Here is a 24,121-nt window from a genome sequence, read left to right on the forward strand (position 1 = left end):
ACAGAATCATAGAATGGTAGAGGTTGCAAGGGACCTCAAAAGATCATCTAGTCCAACCCCCCTACCAGAGCAGGATGCCACACAGAAACACAACTAGGCGTGTTCTGAATGTCTCCAGAGAAGGAGACTCCACAACCTCTCTGGGCAGCCTGTTCCAGTGCTATTATCACTGTGAAAAAGTTTTTCCTTATGTTTACGTGGAACTTCCTATGCTCCAGCTTGTACCCGTTGCCTGTTGTCCTATCATTGGACATCACTGAGAAGAGCCCAAGTTTATTTCTACTTATTTCCAAATCCTTTGAGAGTCAGGAGCAATGCCTACCTGTAACAGAAAACAGATCTAGCGACAGAGCCACAACAATTTGATGGACGCTTTTGTTGCAGGTTAGGGGCTGCAACATGGACCTGCAGACTGTACTTATCTTGTTCAGCTTTGACAGAACCTTTGACTTCTGCTGACTTTAGGACTTAAGATGTCTTTTCATAGTGAAATAGATGATTCATAATTTACTTCACTTTTGTTCCAGACCTGAAGAAGAGTCTGTGGGTCCAAAAGACAGCCCGTTTCCTTTTTGAATCAACTGATGTGGGTGTGGGAAGTAAGAGGTAATACCTCTTCTTACAAATGGTCTCACCTAGGTACCTAGTGGGATTTTCAAAAGATTTGAGAAAGTTATCTTGTGTATTTCAACTAACTTGGAAAAGCTAAAAGAAAACCAGAATAAAAACGAAAAAAAAAAAAAAAAACCTACAAAAAAAAAACCCCAAAACCTGCACACACCAAAAAAACCCACAAAAAACCCACAAAAAAACACCCAACCCAAAAAAACATACAGATACACACTGCCCCAACAATGTCAGAGTGAAGATTGGGTTACATGTGAATTCAGTTTAAATTAAGGAAAGAAGTCTCATGACTTCAGTAATGGTATGAGTTCATCTCTCCCCCCCTTCACACACATGCACGCACATTCCCCCCAGAGAAGCCAATTAAGCAGGATCTAAGCTTTTCTCCCTACCACATCAGTAAGGCAATGCTCCCAAATACTGCTCATATACTGTACTGGTCAACAATCAATTAGATCATTCCTGAATTAAAAAAATACCCAGAAGCAATTTTGCATAAGCACTATTTTCTTTCAAAGCACAATGGGCATGTACTACATATACCAGAACTGTAATATGGCTTAAGCATGGGTTTATTTTTAAAAATGTTCAGCTCTCACCTACAGAAACCCTGTGAATCAGCAGATAGTTTATGCTTATTAGAAAGATTAATCCTTTAAGTCACCTTTATTTCCTCTCAGTACTTTGCAGAAAGTATGAAAAGAACTACACCAGCAGCCTTTGTTATAGGCAACTGGCTACAACTTGTCCAGAATCTAGAACATGATGTATTCAGGATGCAAGACAGAATTTTGATATACAGACCTCTAATAAATCAAACAATCTACAAACTATAGAAAATTTAAGTAAATAGCAGCCATATAACAGAGCTTCCTTCAGGTATGTACAATATACTTAGCATCATGTCACAAGTTCAGCTATACTTTTTTGCCTTTGTCCTCTTCCAGATACTCACAAGTTTTAAAGCATTTCAAATAATCAGACATTTAAAGAAAATCAGACACTACACAGGTTAAACAACATGGTTCTATTAAAAACTACCTTAAACCATGGCACTCAGTGACAGCAATACAATAGTTTTTTCCACAAGCAACTAATATAAAAATATGCCATAAAATCATCTGTAGACTAGTACATACATGTAATCATAACGTTCTTTTATAAACTCTTTCCTGAGATACCTTAGGTTGTTTGATTTTCTTGTATTACTGGATGCATTATCTTTATGATTGATCTAAAACAACTGTAAAATATTTTGTAAATGCAGGACACTCAGTAACATGTAAAGAGCAGTATGTAAATATATGGCAAAGAAACAGCTCTTAGAAATTATGCGACTTCTTTACTTTGTTATTTTCTTTTTTTAACATTTGAGTCCTTGGGAGATGGAAGGAAGGAGCATGAAAAACCTGAAATGAGAGCTATGAATTGACAAAAAGCAGGAAAGCATTTCAGGAATGTTAGAAGTTGGAATATAAATGACACAAAGAGAAAGCCATAATTCATGTTGGCTATGTATTGCCTTATAAAGCAACTGAATATATTTTACTCAGTTCACAGTATAATAAATATTTTTACTAATCTGTTTGGGAAGAGCAAATGTCTTTTAGGGTTTCAAGCTCCTCTATAAGTTTCTTGTTCTGAACTTCTAGCACTGCAACGCGACTCTCCAGACATTTTATGTATTCTTTCTTCCGACGGCGACATTCTTTAGCAGCTTCCCTGCAAAAAGCAGAAGTAAAAAGTGCAAACAAAAAAGCCATTTGCATGCCATTAGAAAGCTCAGCAGAGTATGGAGACTATGATAGAATTCCAAATTTTGGAGTATCTCCCACATCAGTCTGAAAACACTAAGCAAAACTGGGTTCCACAAGGGCCTCAAGTGTCTCTTTCTCAAGTTCATATGGCAATCTGTAGAATTGCTTCCTCTCATGCCTTGATTAAAGTTCATAATAAACAAGGTCCAAATGAAAAACAATTACTCTGCTTTATGACAATAAAGATCTTTGAGGGCCTTGAGTTCCTCAATGAGAGTCTTGTTTTGGTTTTCAAGCACAGCCACACGATTTTCAAGACATTTGACATATTCTTTCTTCTTTCTGCGACATTCTCTGGCAGCTTCCCTGGAACCAATACAAGGCAAATGACTACAGGAACAGCCACAATATGGCAAAGACTGGACAAATAAAATTACCTGCAATCCCTGCAGCTCCATAATAACAACAACAACCACCACCAACCGTTGGATTGCACAAACAGAACAGCAGAGAACAGCCATAAGCAATAACAAGTTAAAATACAATTCAGAATTACTAGAACTTGAAACAAATTCAGCATGAGCAAATACAAAGATGGAATTAATACACAGAGGAACCGAGAAACAGTAACTGATAATATACTAACTTGGGCTGTCCTTAACATTATGACTGAAAGCAGCATTTCTTCTTTCAGTCACATTCCATTTTGCATGTTTATCAGGAGTATTATCTTCTGCAATCAAAATCCTTAAACCAAACCCAAAGAACTTACTTCAGGAAAACACAAGCATAACGCTACTCTCTTCAGACAGAAAGCTACATGCCAAGCTTACAACTTGCTGTCATTTTTTTACTTTAACATAACAATCTACAATAAAATTTAAGTCTAAACAAATACAATTTATTAGCACTTTGGAACTGTCCACCTAGGCACATTTCAGGCACGTGCTCCTGGATTTGTTTTTGTTGCTGGCTAATGGCAGTCTGGAGCCATTCTAGCTCTGCTCAGAACTGTGTTGTATTGAAGCTAAATGTATTTTCAGAAGCATATGACTGAACAAGAACAGAAGAATTTTAGAGGTACTGGGAGTTCACTCCTTTAACATCTTGGAACATGATAAATTGTCAAACTGTGAGAGTGTGATTTCCCAGCAGGTCCTAGGAGAGATAGCATAGACGCTAGTTTTAAAACTGAAGAGAGAAGAAACATTAAGGGGCACAACAATGCAGAGATCCTCATAATTTAAAATAAAGGACAGGCATGAGAGCAAAGCAATACCATGAATTCAATCACAAAGCAAATGGCTGCTCAGTCTATTGGAGTTCTGCATCACAGACTATTTCTTCCATTAGTCTGTGACTGATAGCAGTAGCTACACATTTAAAAAATAAGAGTCCCCTAAGAAAAGCAGGAAGAATGCAGAGAGAAAGAGCGGCATTTACAGCACGCAGTCATCCATGCTAACTAAAAAAATATACAGCCACCTCACACAATATGCCTCACAAAATGACAGGAGGACTGCAGAAGAACTTATTCCAGTTGCCAAGTATCTGTAATCATCATTCCATCCTAAAGTAAGTCCTCTTCACAGCATCATTAATGGACAGTTGCTAATGAGATGCTCAGATATTTTCCTAACCAATTCTATGTGGGATGTTTCAAGATAAACAAACTCACACTGGCTATTTTACTGTCAGTAGGGAAAAAATTAAGAATACAAACAATAAGTATACCTCCAGATCATCACAAAAATTACCAGAAAGGGACAACAATAATTCCCATTTCTGAATTACCTAAAACCCCTGGTGATAAGGTCAACTCTAACTTTCCAGAGTTAACAGCCAGTACTCAACGCTATAAGGATGTGAGTTGACTGACAAAGAATTTATTGCACTCCCTTCCTCAATCACAGGCAGTGCTCAAGACCTTAAGAAGAAAACTTCATTAGAATGCTTTGGGGGTAGTAGGGGGTTGCAACACTATCAATTGTTGCATAGTCTTACCTGTTTTTCATAAGTCTCAGCTCTCTCTTGCGTGTTGCCTCTTCTGCCAGTTGCTGAGGGCTATGCAAAGACCCTGGTGACGCTGCCATTACAACTCCCTGGGGTAAGGTGGTACTGGGAGTTCGAATCTGGTAAGCAGGCATGTCTCCAGTGGCAGCTGTACAAAGGAATCATATTTAAAACTTTACAGCAAAAAAGAACTATGCAAAAGTATATCTGGAAAGAACAGATTTCTGACAATGAGTTATTCAGGATGCCTGCTATATAAATATTTCACAGGCCTGTAATGTCACAACTATATTTGTTACCTTACTAGCTTTTATTTTCACACTGTAAAGTTACTTAAATTGCTCTAGCATGTGAGCCCACTAGCAAGCCAGTCTGAAGCCTGTGAAAGATTTCCACATGGCTCTTTTCAGACATCATAGGGAAAGCTGTTTGAGAAACACTGTCAGAGCACCCACTCTAATTTACTATTTTCACAATCCCACAAGAAGATGGTCCTGCTGTTGCAGCCTCTGAGGTTTATAAGCTACCCTTGTCCTCTAACAGAGGCTTTATGCTTCAGAACTCAACTTTCTCCTCCTTCCCTGTGGATTGCCACAGTTCCAGACATGCTGCCTCTCCTGCAGCAGTATGGCAACCCTTGGAAAACAAGTCAGAGTTACTGTTGCCAAAATGAAAGGAAACAGACAAGTTCTCACGGTGAACAGGAGTATGCTCCCTGGGCAAGATGACTACCAATAGGATGCTGCAGCATTGGCAGGCAAGAGTAGACAGTGGCAGTTGCACAGGAAGGGGTGTAGCTTCACAGTGAATCAGAGTGCAGAAGTTCAGATTCCACTCCTGACCCCACCAGTTTTGAGCTCTCCCCAAGTTAAAAGTAGGTCTGAAAGTCACATATTATTTGGAACAAACAACTTTCTGATGGTGTCACCTCATTTCTGTGGTTCTTTGCTCCTATACAATGTATCCCAACTTTAAAACACTGTGGAAGTACTAAGTACTTGTCTCTTGTCTGATATAGAAAAAACAACAAAAACTTATCCCTCTTCAAATTACAAGTGTTTACCTATTCCTTTCCATAAAAATGTTATATTACCACAGAACAATACTTCAACTTTTATTACAAAAGTAAATTAATATAAAATATGAAATTTTAGAGGCCGTTACACTATACTTAATTTATACTTTAATTATTTAAAGCAATACTTGAAAAATGGAAAAACTTGGAAAAATACAATACAGACAAAAACACTTTGGGGAAGCTGATGGATAGTGCAGTAAAGAAATAACAGTCAACTACAGCGGGAAAAACCCCAACCCTAAACTTACTTAAAAAATTATTATGGTTCTTACTCAGCTCAAGTGAGTGCTTCACTAATTAAATAAAAAAAAAACAAAAACAGGATCAAAGCTGTGTTTAGACTACAGTTCCACAGCCATGTCCTGAAATCATTAACAGCTTAAACAGTTTGCACCTCCCCCCTCAGTCCTGCCGGTAAAAGTGGTTGTGGAATTACAAGATGAACTGGACCAGTGAACTGACCTGGGTTGCAGATAATCCCTAGGGAATGGGGGAGGGAGAGAGAAATCAGCCCAGAGTAGCCCTGAGAGCACTAACAGGCAGCTGCCAGAACACTGGGGTTGGTCTTGTGCAGCTACAAAAAAAATTCCTTAATCCTTCCTTTAATTGCTCCACATCTGTTAGCAGTCCCGGTTATGTCAATAGGACGATACCTCAGTTTGCTACTTACAAAAACGGAATTTTAGAAACTCTTCAGGCTCACCTTTTTGCTAACCCTCATTACATATATTGTATAGACTGTATGGTAAGAACTACCTTTTTTCCTCTCTCTCATCGCAAGGTAAAAAAAGAGATCTTATCTCAGTTTGCATTAGCTACAATGAATCAAAACTCCAAGAGAATAATTCTGTAGATCAAGTCATGCCGAAGGACCCATAACCGAGGTCACCTAAGCCTGACAAGACAAACTACCTCATCGTCTTTGACTTCCACTCAGATGTTAGCTAACAGAACTTACTGCTGCTGTCGAGACGACTCAGTGTGACAGTGTACCTGCAACACGGCTTAACAAAAGAGTCCCTATCTCAGCTGGGATCAGCAAACACCACTCTAAGTAATAAATGTTGCATTAATCGTTTGAGCCGGATCCAGGAGTGACTGTCCCCGTCTAACGGTTGGCTCACTGTCAACGTTTGACCCAGTTGGACAACAAAACTGGCTTCATCCTGGCTCAAACCAGGACACTCACTTATAAACCCACCAGCATGGTAACTGAGATAAATAACCATTTTGGTGTTACAGACCTTGTAAACCCAGATACTTCAGTTATAAAAAAAAAAAAGGCATAGCATTGACAAAGTATCTTTTAGCTGTGCAGTGATATGTGCTTTACCATACATTACTGCAAATCAATTATTTCAAATTCTGCAAAATTGTTACAACTCAAAAAGTTACAATAAAATACTGTTTCCCTTGAAAAATAAATTGGGAAAGACAAAACAGGCTTTAAGCAGGGAGAATAAAATACCTTTGAAAAAACTGACAGTATAAGTCTAGCAATGTATCTACATTTTACAGAGAAGAGCCCCTTCCATTTCAACACCTGAGACAAAAATCCCACACACCTTGTGAAAAACTTCTGTAGCCATTTCTAATGAAACTGCACGGAGGTTTAAAGTAATTCCTTACACATCAAAGGTAGGTCTGAGACTTAACAACAAAACAAACCTGGAGATGGTGTATTTCCCTAACACATTGCCCTGGTGATTTTTTTTTTCTCCTTAAAATTGCAAGGGAATAAAAAGACACTGAAAACCTGAAGCTTTGAGAGTTACAAAAAGGAAATGAACATGAAACAAGCAAATACCAACAAAAAAAACCCCAACCACCACATTTGAAAGACTACAAGTAACCTACCAAATAAATTTCTGAGAAAATATATTAAAAAAAAACAACAACCAAGCATCTTGTATCAGCAGTTTCGTGGGAAAAGTAACTTGCTAAAGACTAGAAAGCATTCCTGCACTTGAGCTCTTTCAGTGACTATCCAGGAGAAAAAAAAAACTGATGTATGGTTAGTAGGGCTATTCTCCCCTCCCTGAGCCATAATGAGGGGACTAGATTATCAATGGGTTTTTAACTTCACCACTAAACTGGCTAAACAAGGCATGAATCATTATTTCTTTGAGCACAAAAAAACCCCCACTAAACCGTGGACTTGGAGAAGATACTTATCTCTGGATTAAAGAAAGAATATGTACCAGCAATGAGCAGCAACACGTAGGTACCGGCTGCGAAGTAGTTAACATTACAGATCTGCCGGAGGCAATTGACGAAGCAGAAAGGAACTGACTAAATCGCAGCATGACTTGGAGCTGACGTCAATGTGTATCTTGTTTGGAGTTTAACTTTTCCAGTTCCCTACTGCAACACGATTCCAGGAAATCGAATGACGTCAGCCTTTTGAACTCAATTAGCTGAGGAACAGACCATTTTAACAGTGGAGGAGAAAACAAGCAGGCGTTACAATACTTCAAATTATTGCTCTCAAATTTGTTTGCATTCAGTATTTTCTTTAATACTGAAAGGATAGGGTTTATTTCACTACTGAGACAATGAACACCTTTCTCTTACAGCTATGCTTAAGGTTATTTTGGCTATCGAATCTGAAGTGCTTATTGCTAAATAAAAAAGCAGTGACATTTTTACCAAAAAAAAAGTATAAACATAGTAATATATATTACTATCTCCACAATAAAGAAGGATTTAAAAGAAGAGTGGTAGATTTTTCAGCAAAATCCTGTATCAAGCAGTAAAGATTAGTTCTCTGAATCAATCTCTGCAAGAATTCATGCACTAATAGTGATTTTTTTTTTCCACTAAATGAAACTTAAAATAGCCCTGAAATCCTACACTGACAGCTATAACCTGAAGCTATTTGTACTAGTTTTGAAAGATGAAAGAGTTACAGCAACAGGTTCAAAATAAAATGTCAAAATACCAACTAAGCACTGCTTAGACATCCAAAAATACCATGTAAAAGACTAACAACATTTTTACCTGTTTCATCTCCTGTTACAGCCATGATCAGCTTCTGCATACACGATTCTCCGGTTCGTCTCCCAGAGCTCAGCATGAACTGTTCCAAACTAGCAAGCTTGTGCAGGATTACAAGCAACAGCACTGACATCACAGTGACCTCACTTGCTTACCACTGTCATTATATGCTCTGTCACTGGAACAGCTCACTGAAACTGCAGCCCAAAGAACTCCTTCTCCAGTAAACCTTTTTTTTTCTTCCTCTTCCATATTTCTATAAGCCTTGCTTTGTTCTTTTTCCCTGAATTATTCATAAAGCTACAGAAAGCACTCACCACAAAGCTGGCTGTAAAGCAAGACCTGAAAATGCGCAGCACTGACTGACAAATTAAAACGTGGCTCTAGAATTCATAAATTAATCAGAATGACACAGTCACTATTGCGTAGAAAACGGGAAAGTTTAAAAAGACATGCAATTGTTTTGATTGGAACAGTTCCACTAAAAGGCAGAGAACTCTGTCAGACAGACGTGCTAAACAGAAAAGCTTAGTAAGTTAAAACAAAATGAAAGGCTAAAGCTCCTTGTAGTGGGGGGTGAACTCACAACCCACTCATTTAATTTCAGTTTAAAAGCTTCAGAAAAGATTGAAGAAGGCTTCAAAGTAAGTTGTCAGCCTTCAAGCTAGTGATTTCAGATGCTGTAACAGGCAGAACAGTAACTCCGCATAAGGGCTACCTCTTCCCAGTCCCTTATTTTTCAAAGTGAGTCCAGGAGATCTGGTTGACTTAGTTAAAAAAAATATAAAATAATCTCAGGTCTAACAGAGTTACTCCTTATTTACATCAATTTAAATGAAATTGGCTTCAGACAGGTCCAGGCACTGGTATATGCAGGGCACAGCAGCCTTCTCTGTCTGGCATAAATAAACTCAGACTGATAATTCGTCAACTGTGACATTATGCCAAGTACTGCGATAACGGAAGCATCAATGCCAAAAAGGAGCACCCTGTCTGTGATTACAGGACCACTTCAGAATCATGAACAGATCAGAACTGAACCACATGTGAAATTCAAGCCACAGATCTTAAATATCACTAACCGTATTATGAAAACACAGAGACCCCCAACAGAATGATTTTTTATACATTTCTCCACTAATAATTAAACACTTTATTTTGCATTGGCTAGCAAAAATCCCCTGAACCTGCATCAGGAAACTGTCAAGACAATCAGAACTGCCTCTTCTTTTGTCTGTTAATGTAAACTTGCAGCAATGAAATATCACTCGGTCAGATCAACACCTGTGGTGCTTTTAGACTAATCCTTTTTCCCCATCACAGGTTATCAGAAAATATCAAGCACAGGGTTTATGTGATGCCATCCATTATTATATGAGGTTAACCAACAAATATTTTAGAAAAAAATATAACTACATAGGCTATTTTAAACATTCTGACACAGATCTTTTTTGCCCTAGGACTGTTACTTTTTAAAAAATTTCTTCCACTTTTATGATTTTTACAAATAAAACTTATACGGTATCTACCTAAAACCATTATAAAAATATGCGTAAGTGGAAAGATTACTAAGCAGAATGTTGCTCCCTATTTTAACCTGTGCCATTATAATATTAGGTGAACAATCAACTACAAAGTGTATGTAAATTATAAACGCTCATAAACTATATTTCTACAAGCTTTCTAGCACAAGCAAGATAACCTGTAGTAAGGACATATTAGAGGCTTGTATATCCAGCTAATTTAATTGTCTTACTCCATCCTGAATAAGTCAGATTTCTTGACAATGCACAATTATTATAAAGAGTATTACTGTGAACATCTTCAGGTGCTTTCATACTCTTTTTATACACAATTTTTTTAATTAAAGATTTCTTTAAAGATTTTCCAGTATCATTATTCTGTATAAGTTGAAACCTTTAATACTCTCACCATCTCTGGAGTTCATGCTGGCTTACTATTCCCTTTATATTTTTCCTGTATATGTTTTGTAGCATTTTTCTTCTGTATCAACAGCTATTAGCATCACTAAAGCACTGGACTTTGTTTGGGTCAAAGAAAGAGAGAATTCCAGGAAGTCAACTTCTCTGAGCATGGACAGAAAAAAACTCAATTTAGTTAAAAGTACATAGAAACTTCCAGAAACAAGATATAGTAGCAAATATTCAGTAACTGTTTCTGGATCCATTTTGAAAGTTTTCTTCACAGGCAAGACACTTAATGGGCTATACCACCAAGTAGCTGAGCTCATCACTGAGACTGAACACAGAGGTTAGAGGACAGCCCCATCAGAAGACAACCCTGTAATGAAGAGTCTGTAAAGGAACAGCAGTCAAATGAAATTCCCAGGGACTGAAATGCTGCCAGATAAAAATCCTAAGTTTTGAGCTTCTTCACAGACTGGGAAGGTTTTAGGAAACAACTGAGGAGCTACCTTTCCCCAACACCCTCCTCTTCCCCCACCCACACTGCTGGAGATTTGAATAATCTAAGCAATACACACAAAATACTACAGTCAACTTGGAGAGACAGAGCAGTCTAATTTAAGGGATATGTACACATGTGCATAGAAAACATAGTAGGCTCATGCTCAGTAAACTTGTACTACCAGAGTGAGATATTTGTTTGGGTGACAATTATCTTTGTCTCTTAAGGCTGTGCTAAGAATGTATTGATAATAATATTTAAGGAAGTTGTAACAGTACTCTCTGCTTGACTAAAACTAACATTTTGGTGTAGGGTTTTTCATATTATAGTCTTAAAGCTCCTGAAAAGTCTTGGAAAGACAATGTATTTCAGCGAAGAATTCACCAGAGGCAATGGAAAAATCCATATTTGGTATAATTATTTACCATTGTTTCAATAAGTTCAGATATCTATAAGCCATTAGCATTATTTACATATTTGGCTTCCTTTACAGTAGAGGGAGAGAAACAGCCACTTAAAGCCAGAATTTATTTCCAATATCCATATTAGGGCAAAAAAAGCATCTCAACCTGGACTTCACCAAAACAGGAAAAAGGAAAAATGAATTCCCTATATCCTCCATGGCAATCATTAATTTATTGTCTCCATCCAGAAATGCCCTCCCCATTTTCAAAGTTTTTCCTCAGCATAACCCAGATCCCAATCCTACTTTCCATGTTATCAATAAGCCAGTATACCTTTGGTTCTCAATCTCCCTCAGCATTTCCAAAACACTGGGAACAGCAGAAGAAAAAAACCCTTCATGAACTACAGTAAGGTTCAAGAATTCACTATTCACCGTTCAATTCACATGCATGCATTTTATAGGACCTACAAAGGGTTCTTCTGTGAGAAAATTGCTTCAGAAAAGGATGTCCTTTCTAATAACCACAAGAGCCAGATGTTACAAGGAAATTCTGCCCTACATGTATCCAAAGAACTTCAAAACTTATGTTTTATTAGTTAAAATAGTTTCATATATTAAATTAAATGCAGCCTCAGCATCTCATTTCAATCTTTAACAGCACCTTTACTGCAATTTAACATATCTTTCAAAGTCTGGACAAGAATTCAAAGCAGAAAGTGATTTTATACTGTTATTTCTTCCTCTTAACTTTTTTTTTTTTAATTCAAAAGAAGTAGCTGCTTTACTGAGCAGAGAAACTGAGTCTCCTCCTAAGACTGCCTTTTATTTTGTTACATACAAATATTTTATTTAATAGTATAAAAATGTCAACACAAAATAAAAAAGCATTTTAAGAAGTTGGGTTTTTTTAAATATAAAAATTAAAATCGAGTAGAGTAATAAAACATACCTTGAACAACAACTTGGCTTCCGGGAACAAAAAACTGTTGTGTGCCATCAGATGATTGTCCTGCATATTGCACAATGGTAGCACCTGGCTGAGGAGCTCCAGAATTTGTCATTCTTAATGTCTGTAGACCATGGACACCATCAGAGGCTGGATTAGAAATCTGGATTGCACCACCTTGAGTTATAGTAACTAAACATAAAAACAAAAAGGAAATTTAGTCAATAGAAAGAGACATAACACATATTAAAAAACACATCTTGCCTTTTAAAATGAACATTGTCTGATAGGACGCCTGGTCCTCTCCTTGCTTAACGACCAATTGTACAATAAAACTTAACTAATGTTAATGCTGATTTTCACAAATATAAAGTCTGCTGTGTAGTACATGCCATGCATATAACTGATGAAAAGCAGTGTTCCACATGTTTTATCTCCATGCTTCCAGAAATAGTAACACTTCTAAATAGTTTTAATAAAAAAGAAAAATAGAAGCTCCCAGCCATGGAGAATAATTGTTATTTTAAACACTAATGTAAAAAAGTTATTTAAAGAAATAATAAAAATCTGTGTTTATCGACTCCAACAAAACAAAAAACAGGATGTTTTAGACAAAGGAAGAGCAAGTCTTCTGACACTCACAATCCTTTCCTTTGTGTGAGAAAGTCTAGCCCAACAATGTTTTTCCAAGTTGTACAAAGCTGTACAAAGTTAAATACTTACATAAAAAGAGAAACAGAACAAAGTTCCCCCATGTAATCTACAATACGAAAAATACAAATATACTTTCCCCATTAAAAAAGTTGTATTGGGTTGCTCACTATAATTAAATATTTACATAAAAATAAAATTCCCTAGTAGTGGTTATTAATTTTATTTTCCTTTTTAAATTAGCATTGTCTTTGTTAAGAGCAGAAATATCATAGAATCACAGAAGGGTTTGGGTTGGAAGGGACCTTAAAGATCATCTAGTTCCAACCCCTCTGCATGGGCAGGGACACCTCCCACTTAGACCTGGTACAAATTACACCACTCAGCTTGGTATCATCTACAAACTTTCTGAGGGTCCATTCAATCCCACTGTCCATGTCCCCAGCAAAGATGTTAAATAATACTGGTCCCAGTGCAGATCCCTGAGGAACACCATACATCACTCGCCTCCACCCAACCACTGAGCTGTTAACTGCAACTCTTTGTGTGTGACCATCCAGAAAATTCTTTATCTACCCACCAAAGCCCTGTCTCCTGTGTTAATTAAAATACTCCTGGAGCTTTTAGATGAGAACCTAAATCCCAACACCTAATAAACTCCTTTCTCCCCCAAAGATATTTAAGCTACAATAATTGTCATTATATTTAAAATACAAAATAAATACAGTCATCTGAGATGATACAAAAGTCACATATAACTACAGATTCATGACTGCCAGCTCCTCTGCTTTCACTGTCAGATTCACAATATTTGATTACATTCTTGAAGGTCCAGCTCTGGTTATCTGAGTATATGATTTGTTAGACATCCATGTGAGTTTTGAAGACAGTTGATTTCAAATCTTAAGGTTGATCCAGATGATCTTTGAGGCCCCTTCCAACCTAGCATTCTATGCTTCTATGATCTTGAAAGGGCAACATAAGATAATAACATTTCAAAGACCACTGAAATACTAAAAGTTTACTAATAAACAATTATTAGCAAATTAGACAATAGTAACTATCTACTAGAAGCTCAGCTAATTTTTTGAGAGTGTAGTAGAGTTATCTACCAAAACAGCCAAATCCCAGCAGCTAAATTAGCTTCATTTCAGGGAAATTTGAGAACTCTTCTTACGCTGAATGAAGCACTGAGCTCTATCTGAAATACTGGAACGGGGTTCAGCATGGGCCTCCAGTCTTACTTCCAGAATAGGGAACATGTAATGTAGGATCTAGCTGGGTGCTACACACAAGCTCCACAAACACTGGGGGGAACCCCTCCCCCCCAAAAAAAAAAACACAACACAACACAAACAAAAAGCAACAAGTAAGATGTTGTTTTGGTGTGGTCTCCAAAGCAGAAAGTGTCACATTTGGGGGCAGGGTGGAAGAGAGAAGCAAGAAAAAGAAATAATTGTCTCCCCTATTTTCTTCACGTGATCCAAGACAAGTACAGGTTCCCAGAGGCATGCAAGCTTCCCATCAGGATTTGTCACCTTTACCTCTCAAAGAAGTTACACACTTCTGCCTCCCACAGAGTTAGCATCAAAAATGGTATGCCTACACCATCACAGAACCATTATCACATAAAAAAGTCAGTTTGGGTTCCTGAGCAGTAAAACATCAGCACAGAACATTACAAAGTTCTTGGCTCCACAGTGAGCCTGGGTAAACAGTTACATCACTGCTGTCCTACAATTATCCATTCAGATGACAATCCAGTACTTTCTAAACAAGAGTGAATTAACTCCAATAACTCCCTTACAGGACTGATTCCTGCCACATTACCAGAACACCACACTGACCCCACCACAATCACTGCCCTGATCTCAGCTACTGCAGAGACCTTTGTTGTGCTGGAGATCTACTGGACATCTGGGATTCTGTGAGGAGCATAGGACTTTCCTGGACAGTCCTGGAGTTGTACATAACGCAAGTGGATGTTGGTGGCATCCTTTCTCCTAGCAAGGACTGAATATGATACTAATACCATTCCCTGAGTATGATCAACAGCTCTAATCCAGAAAAAAAACAAAAAACAAAACAAAAAAAACCACAGATCTTTCCCTCCCTTCCAAAAATGGGAAAAGCAACTAAAGTTGGTCTTTCCCAAAAGACACCTTAATTGTCCAACTGTTAAAAACCTGTCTTAAGACAGCACGCAACCAAAACAGATAACAAAAAACCTAGTAATTTTCATTTCCCTTGCATAATTTAGGACAGAACAAAATTATATGCACCAGTATGCAAGGGCGGGGGGGGGGAGGGGCAGCAACTGATGCACGTACTCCAACTGAACAAAAAACCCTTGCATGGTAAGACCACTACTACATGTGAGGCAAATACATTTTTCAATAACTACTATGACATAACTACAGCCAACAGAGAAGACTTCTAGTCAGATGAGGCTACAAGGCTCATACACAAGGCACTGTCTTATGAAAACTATCCATTCTCCTTACAGAAAGATAAGACACATGTTGATGGAGGTAACTGGGAAGACTTTTTATCTACCGGGTCGTACCTGTCAGTCTGTCTGCTTCCACAAAGCCAAGAAGCCTTGGGAACCATGGCAACATAAAAACATGGGCTCATAAAAGGAAAGCAAAGAACTGCAATTGCTGCTTCCAATAGAAAAAATATACTTGTTTTTCAGAAAAATTTACTTATCAAGTTCTTCCAAAAATAGTCATTCCAGACAACCAGACAAACATACAGTTAAAATTATCTTTTCAACTAAACTGCTCTTCCTATGCAGGAACAGACAGAACATTAAAGAAAATAAGGGATGTAGTAACATACTATATATGTTTTAAAGCAGGGCACAATACAGATGGCTGTAGTGACACTGCAAGACTAGTTCTTCACTGCCACAGACAATGTACAAGCTTAATGCATAAATTGTTGGATGCCTACACAAGGGAATCTACACAGCCAGTGCTGGCCAAGAATAGTACTCAGATAAAATAATGATAAGCAGATGTAAAGAACTACTGACATGAGACAAAGACCTTCTGCATCAGATCCAGACTGAAATCAACACAGGAGATGCTGCATTTCCACACGGTGTTCCCAGTTTTAACTGACAGCAGTTCCTGAGGATCACAGGCATCCAAAAGGATGGCTGCTCAGAAATTATGCAGATCTGTGCCTTACAGGTGTAAGGACTAGAAGTCAATAGTCAAGCTGTCTTTGGTAAATTCCAAATTAAGACACCCTGTACTACATGATGGTGACCATCCTTGCTACCACTTGGATTCAACTTGATATCTAACTTTTCTGGCAAGCAATAACTTTGGTTATGGGTAATGACCAGCATCCTAAGAAAGACTTAATATAACTTTCTAACTAGAATCAGAGAGAACACACAGGGCTTCACTGCAACAAAATATGTGATGCATTTTAGCTCACAAAGTTTAACTTAGAGAAAGGATAACACAAGGCAGCTTAGGAGTCCAAGCAAAATTACTTTCTGTGCTGAAGGGGTAGATAATACTATAGGAAATTTTGCTTTCTCAGAGTTCATAATTACTTTAGTTACATAAATCAAAAATTTCTGTCACTGAACTGAAGAAATCTAAGGGTGACTAAAATACAACTTGAGAGCCATTCCATCCTCTTTTAGATGACATTTCAATGTTTCAGTAGACTTCCTCTGTTCTCTTGTGTCAGGAAAAAAAACCCCACAACATGCCTTTTACAATTTTCCTGTCATGATATCAAAGGAAAAATACTTGCATTTCAGTGTGACTACTGATGAAAAAAATAACTGTAGGAGAGAAGTTTTATCCAACATATAATTGAAAAAATAGTTATTACAAAGCTATTCCCTTAGATGATATAGGATTATGTCCAAATAAGCTATGGGGAGCACATTATGTAGCATTTTTAACATAAATGCAGGAACAACAACAAAAAAACAAGATCTGTAGGATCTGTAGTACATCTAACTTTTAACTTGTGTTTGGAAAGTATCAGATGTTGGAGACCACAGTTTAGGTTTATTCTGCAGCTAAAGGGTTCGTACTTGATAACTGGAGAAGAACAGCCATAGCTATTTTAAGAAACAAAATTCAAAGTTAAGAAAATAATTTAATAATACAAACTTACACTTTAGAAAAAGCCTAACGCATTAATTGTCATTTCATGTAATGAATAGCACTAATACCTAGTAAATAGGAGATTTGAAACAGCAAGGATTTAGAACACTGAACATTTGAATAAAAGTGTAAACATTTTTCCTTTCACCTGAGCCTCACCTCTACATTTTTAATGCATAGGAGTTCTACAAGGACTATATCTAGCAACCAATAAGCACTACAAGAAACAGACTAAAAGTCTATAATGACCACATCAGGAAATATTAAATAAATATAAAAATTGAAAATATTTAGAAACACAGAAGCTCTCATTCTGTAACATCACATAGTATCTTTGCAAACATACTGTATTGCCCTGTGTTAGTATGATACAGGCTGGCTGGCATGGACATTGGAGAAATTCCAGTAGGTGATCCTTCATCTTCTGACTTTTCTTCTTCCTCAATCTTTGGTACTGCAGGAGCATCTGATGAGAGTTCATTCAAAATTTTTCTAAAAAAGAATGTACACAATTTTAAATATTTAAAATTCTATATTCATGAAAACTAAGTCACTGGCTTTTATCAGACAGTTTTGCTGTAATATACAAGCTGCCTTTAAAAACCAGCAAAACCAAAATTAAAAGTCCTTACCGATATGAAGGTCTTCTTGAAAGTATTTCCCTACGTTTTTGAGAATCAATTATCCCCTCTGATTCTGCAGATTCATCTACAATTGATGCTACCTGTAACAGCAAAGTTTTTAAATTCATAACTTCATTTAAAAAAGCAGGTAGTAAGAGTAAAAGATTGTTTTTAAAAATTCCTTCCATATTTATGCACTCATTTATCACTACTCATGTGATCTTGGACTTCTTTTTCCAAAGCAAATCACAAATTATGAGGTTATCAACACATAGCCACTTAAATGACATCTTGCATTTGAAAATGAGAACAATCAAAATAATCCAGGTTACTGTTTTGTGAATGATGTCTTGAAAAGTACTGAAGACAGAAGATTTCTTTAAATATAAAAGTATTATACAATTTAATTAGCTTTTAAAATTAAACACTTAAAATACAGAATACTGCACTAATACACCTTAAATAACAGTATACAATACAAAAGCCTCTTTACAACCGTACCCAAGCTATTTATAAAATTAGTTTATTTAAATGTACAGACGTATTACATTTATCAACACATATTCACAAATACAAATACATTGCTTAGCAATATTGTGTAAGTTTTAGAAACCTCTGACAAGTCCATAATGTCTCATTTTCTCAGACCGTTATTAGTATTTTCACTGGTTCTTTTTCTCTTAAAATTACTTCAGACAACATTAAGGCCTGGAGCTGACTCAGTATTTTTATCAGCAACAATCTTATTACATAGAACTGAAGGTGATCACTGAACAAGGAAAACAGGCTCTTTTATTGATTCACTTAACCACTCAGACCGTTGGTGTGCAAGATTTTCAGACTGAAACACTGCAGTAAAGTTATTCTGAAAAACAACTTTTTCACATAAAGACAGAGCAGATTTCAGTTTCGCACTAATCACTGTGTTAAGCACTGAATAAACATGAGTTAGGTGACTAGAATGCTCGAGCGTTCGACCTGGGTGCAGTGCAGGCTTCCCTGCAGCTCAGGGAAGTCAAGGAAGAACTCCAGAACTAATGCCACTGTCAGGCCTGAGTGCTCAGTGCTAGAAACAAAACCTGTGTGACCCCAACAGAAAATGACTAACTGGATGATCCTGGAAATTTATAGATGTGGGTCACCCCAACTCAAAGCTATAAAACTACATCTTGAAAGAACTACAGGTTATTGAAGAATGAAATTGTCTCTTCACTTGCTAATTTTATTACATTCTAGTTCTGCGTAAAAAAATTTCACGTAGCCTCATCATTTTGCTGGGTAGTAAGTACGACATGCCTTTAAAGCTCTACATCTGCCTAACTATAGACAAACAAACAAAAAAAACCCACCTAGAAATAATGAGAGGTACCTCTGCATGTCTATGGTTGTATAGCTCCAAACCAGACTTTAGAGGTGACTGGCAGAGATAGAAGAGCTTCAAGAAGTTTGTATTCATCCTTTCGCAGGATGGACCAAAGCTGACCAGCAAAGAGATCTTCTGAAAGGCATTTCTCTCCAGTGACCCACAGAGATCTGCTTGTGGATTTACCTTCAAGCCTCTGGCATAAACTTTCAAAACTAAGACACTATGACAGAGCCTGGGCATCCTATCTCAAAACAGAACTCACATTCTGAAGGGGGGGGGGGGAATCCCCCAAACTGTCGGTCCCAGGCCAAACAACAGAAACACAAGAACATGGTGCCTTTAAATCTTCCCATTCTACTAGGGGTTACCAATAGGTATCTCTAGTCTGTGAATACAGATGAAGACGTCAGGAACAGCTGTACTTTGGGAAGAAGATAAGGAAATCACATGATGCTTTGAGCATTTTAATGTGGAAGAGGACACCTTCTGCAAGAAACTTCCTAAATTCTACTTTTCATCAAGACAAAGAAATCAATTTAATGTTTCAGCTTGTTCTAATAGCAAGCAGCCATGTTCACAGTGCTAACCCATGGAAACCATTGTAAATTTTTTTCCCAGACATCATTCAGACTTCAACTTTACCATATTGCTCTGTGTTTGAACAAAATTAACTTTAAGCTCATGTTAGTCTGCCAATACCTCATACATTACAGTGAGGAGTAGGTAAAAAAGTCAAATAATCTGAACTTCAAACCTTCCCACTAGTAAAAAAATACTAATAAAACAGTTAAAGAACATTACATAGATAAGCAATGTTTTAATCCCAAAAGCAACAGTATTACAAGAAAAAAAAAGTTAACACCTTCTGGTTTAAAGCTGCAGGTGTTTGGGGGAAAGGTCATGCAAGCTTTACGACCAACCTTCAGCATACTTTTTATTACAGTAAACTGATCGCATTTCCAAAGTTCCCCACTGCCTGATAGAGACAGGATATCGAGTTAAAGCAAAACGATCCAGAGGAAATGCCAGGTGGCAGGATAAAGTACTTAAGAGGATCACAGAAGTGCTGAACAACCTCTGTAATTGAGTCTTTTACAGCATCTTCAAGCCCTTCTTGTCGAGTCACCTTATTTGCCATTAGCATGCTCAAATGAAAAAGCAAAACCCTGAAACTAACTAGTCAGTAGTAATCAGGACACAGCTTTCCAGTCTCTACTACCTCTTTGGGAAAGGGAAGACAGCCACAGTTCACAAAATACAATAGTAGAATTCCACTGCTTTGAGAAGACACAGGTGGCAAGAAATTCCGGATAAATTCTTCCTTCTAACCTTGGAGCAAGTCCTCTGTTTTTGCATTTATGTCCTGACTATACTGACTCGAAGAAGAGCAGTGGCAGAAACTGAGAATGACTGTAATACACCTAGCTGATGAAGTTCACTGTGGCAAATTACAGTTAGAAAAAATTCAATTTTAAAAGTATTTATTTTTAATGCTCTGATTTGACTTCAAGTTTGACCAAACCAAATTGTCATGCTATCTACTGCACCTATTTCAATAGTGATCTAGAATTAAAAAACCCTACCAGCTCCCATCATCTACACCTATTACTTAGAAATAAAATGTTCATTATCTGGCCAAGGTTTTATTATTTTTCTGTAATCTCTAAGATATACCATATTTACATAAGCATTTTTATTTATTATACTTGAAAGCTACTAAGATGTCTCAAAACATTAAAGGTAGTTGTAATGACTGCAGGTAAAAACAGTTCACACATAACAGGTATATAGTCTCTCTCACCAGAGATACCACTTGTATTTGCAAAAAGCAATTCAGTTGACATTTCACAATCACATTTTAAGAATACTACTGTAAAAGCATACCTTGCTACAAGCAAAACACTGATGGGAGGCCAAGTAACTTTCAAAACACTGCAGATTCATTCTCTCTAGTCATTTTCACTATATAAAAGCCCTGAAAGCTCATAAGCATTTTCACTGGTCCCTGTTTTCTAACATAAGCAACTTCAAATATGTGAAGATTTGCCAGATATGTATTTATTTTGAGGCGGCCCTTATTTTTGGTCTTTACATACCCACACCCACAAAAAGCAATACCAGATGCTCCAACAGGGCCTGCTAAAAACAACGAGGAATAATTTTACTATATTTATTATATAAAATATATTTTATATGTTTACTTCCAGATGCTCTCAAAAAATATAGTATGAGATACCTGCAAATTTATGAGTTCATAGTCTCATTAGAAACCTGATGTACACAGAATTTAACAAACAAAAAAAACCTGTAAGATACACTAAAATAAGACCATGTTATGACAAACTTTGCTGTGGTGCAACCTCAGGGTTCCAAGAAAATTTCTTACAAGATAAACAGGAAGCATTAAGGAATCACTATACAATGCCTGTGGAATTGCTATTGTTTGGCAGTTTGCCACCCTTCCCCTGCTCCTCGTTTTCCACACCATATGAGTAAATCTTGCAGCACTGGTAGGAATTAAGAGAAACTGAAGATGGGGTTGGGAGGAAGAGTTACGAGGCACCAAATATTAATGAAAGCAAAACAATAAAAGAGCTGACCTGAACAGCTTGCATGTGTGGTGACTGAATGACTGAGGGCTGTGTGGCTTGAATGACACCCTGGACATGAACAGTTTGACCAGAAGGCAACTGCACTAGATTTACAGCTGGAGATCCTCTTCCAGCACTTGATGCAGCTACAGAAACCTGCAAAAATTACAATCATAATGTTTAAGTAACATGCCTTAAGATATCAGCAAATGCTTTTAGAAGTGGTATTAAAAGAAAGTGGGTTTGATTTCTTATATAAAATAGCTTTGATGTGTGTAATTATTACACAAAGAAATAAACTAGTTTTACTAGCAAAAGTTTGGTGTATACCTTTCCAAATGTTATGGAAAGCTTAAAACTGTCTCCTATCCAATTGCAAATGTTTCTTCTATTTTTTTTTCTTCTTCTTTTTTTCTCTTCTCTAGAGACTTCCAATTTTCCTTTCAATGAAAAATAACCCTAAGCTATCACACACTAAATCTTCTGTTGCTAGCAAGAAGATTAGGAAGAACCTCAAGAAATGCAACAAAAAGTACCAACATTCACTGAAGTGGTATGTTGCTGCAACAACATACAGGGCAGAATGTTCTTAGTACCGAGAAAAAAAAAAATCCAGAAATTATTTGGTTTTACTGTGTTTGTTAAGCAAGAACTTCAGTTTGAACTTACGCTTTCCAGACAAATGTCTCAAGAGATGCAAGAACTTCACAGCAAAAGAAAAGAGGAAGTTAAATAAAGCAACACAGATTTGTAACTTGTTTCAGTTTAATAAACCCTCATATATATTCATATATCAAGAAAAACAGTTGGAGTGTGTAAGTGCTTTGATACATCAACAAAACAAAGAGCCTAGCATAGCTGAAGAAAGTGTTCTGTTTAGGAATAATCTGATCCATTTTTCTGATGACATTTTAGCACACACGCAACGTCCCCCAGCCCTTGGCTCTCCACCATCAGTGCTGAGGATGACTAGGTTAAGAAACACCTACGGGCTAAGAAATAGTTCAATATTTATGCTCTTACTGTTATGTCTATTAACAGAAACAAACACTGAAACCAAGGGAAAACACTATGATTGATAACAAGTTCTGTGTGATAAAACATCTTTAAACTCAAGAAAAGTAAGAGAATGACAAACATAAATCATACGATAAAAGAAGAGATATCATGCTTTTCAAAGTAAGCTGCATTGAAAAAATTGTATTTCTATATTCTGCATGTACAAGAATAAATTGCCTTCCTAGGTTGGTTCTCAGCTTCAAAGTGTATCTGGTATAAGCAGTAAAGGTAAAACAGGATGACAGTGAGAACAGAAACATGACTGATGCTGAATACATACATATATATATAAATGTTAAAGAAAGTTTTGTAATTTTCAGTATTCAAACTGAAGGTTCTTTTAATTCCAATTATAAAAGAAGTTTTCATTCCTGATCCATAAGCCATTGCTTGCCTGGGAAGCATTACCTTCTTGAGGTAAGAGAAAAAATTTAACTACTATTAAGATGCACCACTATCAAAAAGACAAGATGTTGGCTCAAAGTACCTTGAAGAAACAATGTTTCTAGGATACAGAGCAAGGAGTTTGTCAACATTTACTATGTAATTGTTCAATTGTTTAGGAAACGGAACCACTTTTCAGGAAACAGAACAATTAAGGGAATTTCTAAACCTGAAATGGAAACAATCATTGCTTAGATGGCATTAAATGGCAGTATGTAAATAGGACAAACAAAACTTCTTCCCAGTCTATAAAACAAATACTAGTATTATCAGAAATGTATCAGCAATAGATACTTGAGATTGAGATTCAGAAAGTCTAGAAGATCTGAAGAGCGCGATTTATTTTGTGTCAAAGCTGACATCACTCTAAACCCTGGTTTCAAGGAAAAAGTGTGGATCAGGCCAAATGTTTACAATGCATGCTAACTTTTCAAAATATTACAAAGGCAATTTGACCAAACCTTTCTATTTACTGCTACCTTTGTGACAGCTGCAATCTGATACAACACTCTGTGTATCAGGAAGAACTCTGAGTGCAACATACAAACTGTTCACCTTGTACTGTTTTGTGTAAGTTTGTTTTTAGTACACAATGCGTCAGGCACGTATGATCAGGAAGTAATACAGTACTCAAAATTAAGAAACACCAGATTCATTTAAAAGCTACTCATTGAGTATTTCACATGAGAACAAAGGAAAACCACACTCAGCTAACAATCTTAAAACATACTGAAGTTTACAGTGCCACAAGAGAAACTGTTTGTTCCCTTTAATTCAAATAAGAGATTTAATGGGGAAGCACTGTTGAGGGAAGAGGAGACAATTGTATTTTAAGACCTGATCAAACCCAAAGTGATTTGTTTGCTCATTTATATCTATTTTAAATAACTTAATTTTATTTGATCACTGTTGAATTTCTACAAATACCTGAATTTTACTTTAAAATATCCGTGACTCTTCTGTATTACATTTTTCTGTAACTAAGACTGAAAAA

At 36.8% G+C, this 24,121-nt stretch overlaps 1 protein-coding gene across 8 annotated transcripts in view; it reads right to left on the reverse strand.

The window, feature by feature from the left end:
* Nucleotides 1-1,635: 1,635 nt before the first annotated feature.
* CREM (cAMP responsive element modulator) overlaps nucleotides 1,636-24,121 on the reverse strand; it is a 31,890-nt gene continuing 9,404 nt past the window's right edge. For 2 of the 8 annotated variants that reach the window (XM_051610669.1, XM_051610667.1), the window contains exons 3-8: nucleotides 21,634-21,780; nucleotides 17,677-17,768; nucleotides 17,391-17,536; nucleotides 12,255-12,443; nucleotides 4,389-4,545; nucleotides 1,636-2,750 (exon numbers count right to left, since the gene is read on the reverse strand). In XM_051610669.1, the coding sequence (XP_051466629.1) occupies nucleotides 2,606-2,750; nucleotides 4,389-4,545; nucleotides 12,255-12,443; nucleotides 17,391-17,536; nucleotides 17,677-17,768; nucleotides 21,634-21,780 (876 nt within the window). In that variant the 3' untranslated portion in view covers nucleotides 1,636-2,605. Of the gene's footprint in view, nucleotides 2,751-4,388; nucleotides 4,546-7,676; nucleotides 7,893-8,475; nucleotides 11,434-12,254; nucleotides 12,444-17,390; nucleotides 17,537-17,676; nucleotides 17,769-21,633; nucleotides 21,781-24,121 lie in introns of those variants that run through there. The other 6 variants (XM_051610668.1, XM_051610671.1, XM_051610670.1 and 3 more) reach the window with 6 other exon arrangements.

This window comes from Apus apus, chromosome 2 (assembly GCF_020740795.1).
Source record: "Apus apus isolate bApuApu2 chromosome 2, bApuApu2.pri.cur, whole genome shotgun sequence".
In the NCBI taxonomy this organism is placed as follows: Eukaryota; Metazoa; Chordata; class Aves; order Apodiformes; family Apodidae; genus Apus; species Apus apus.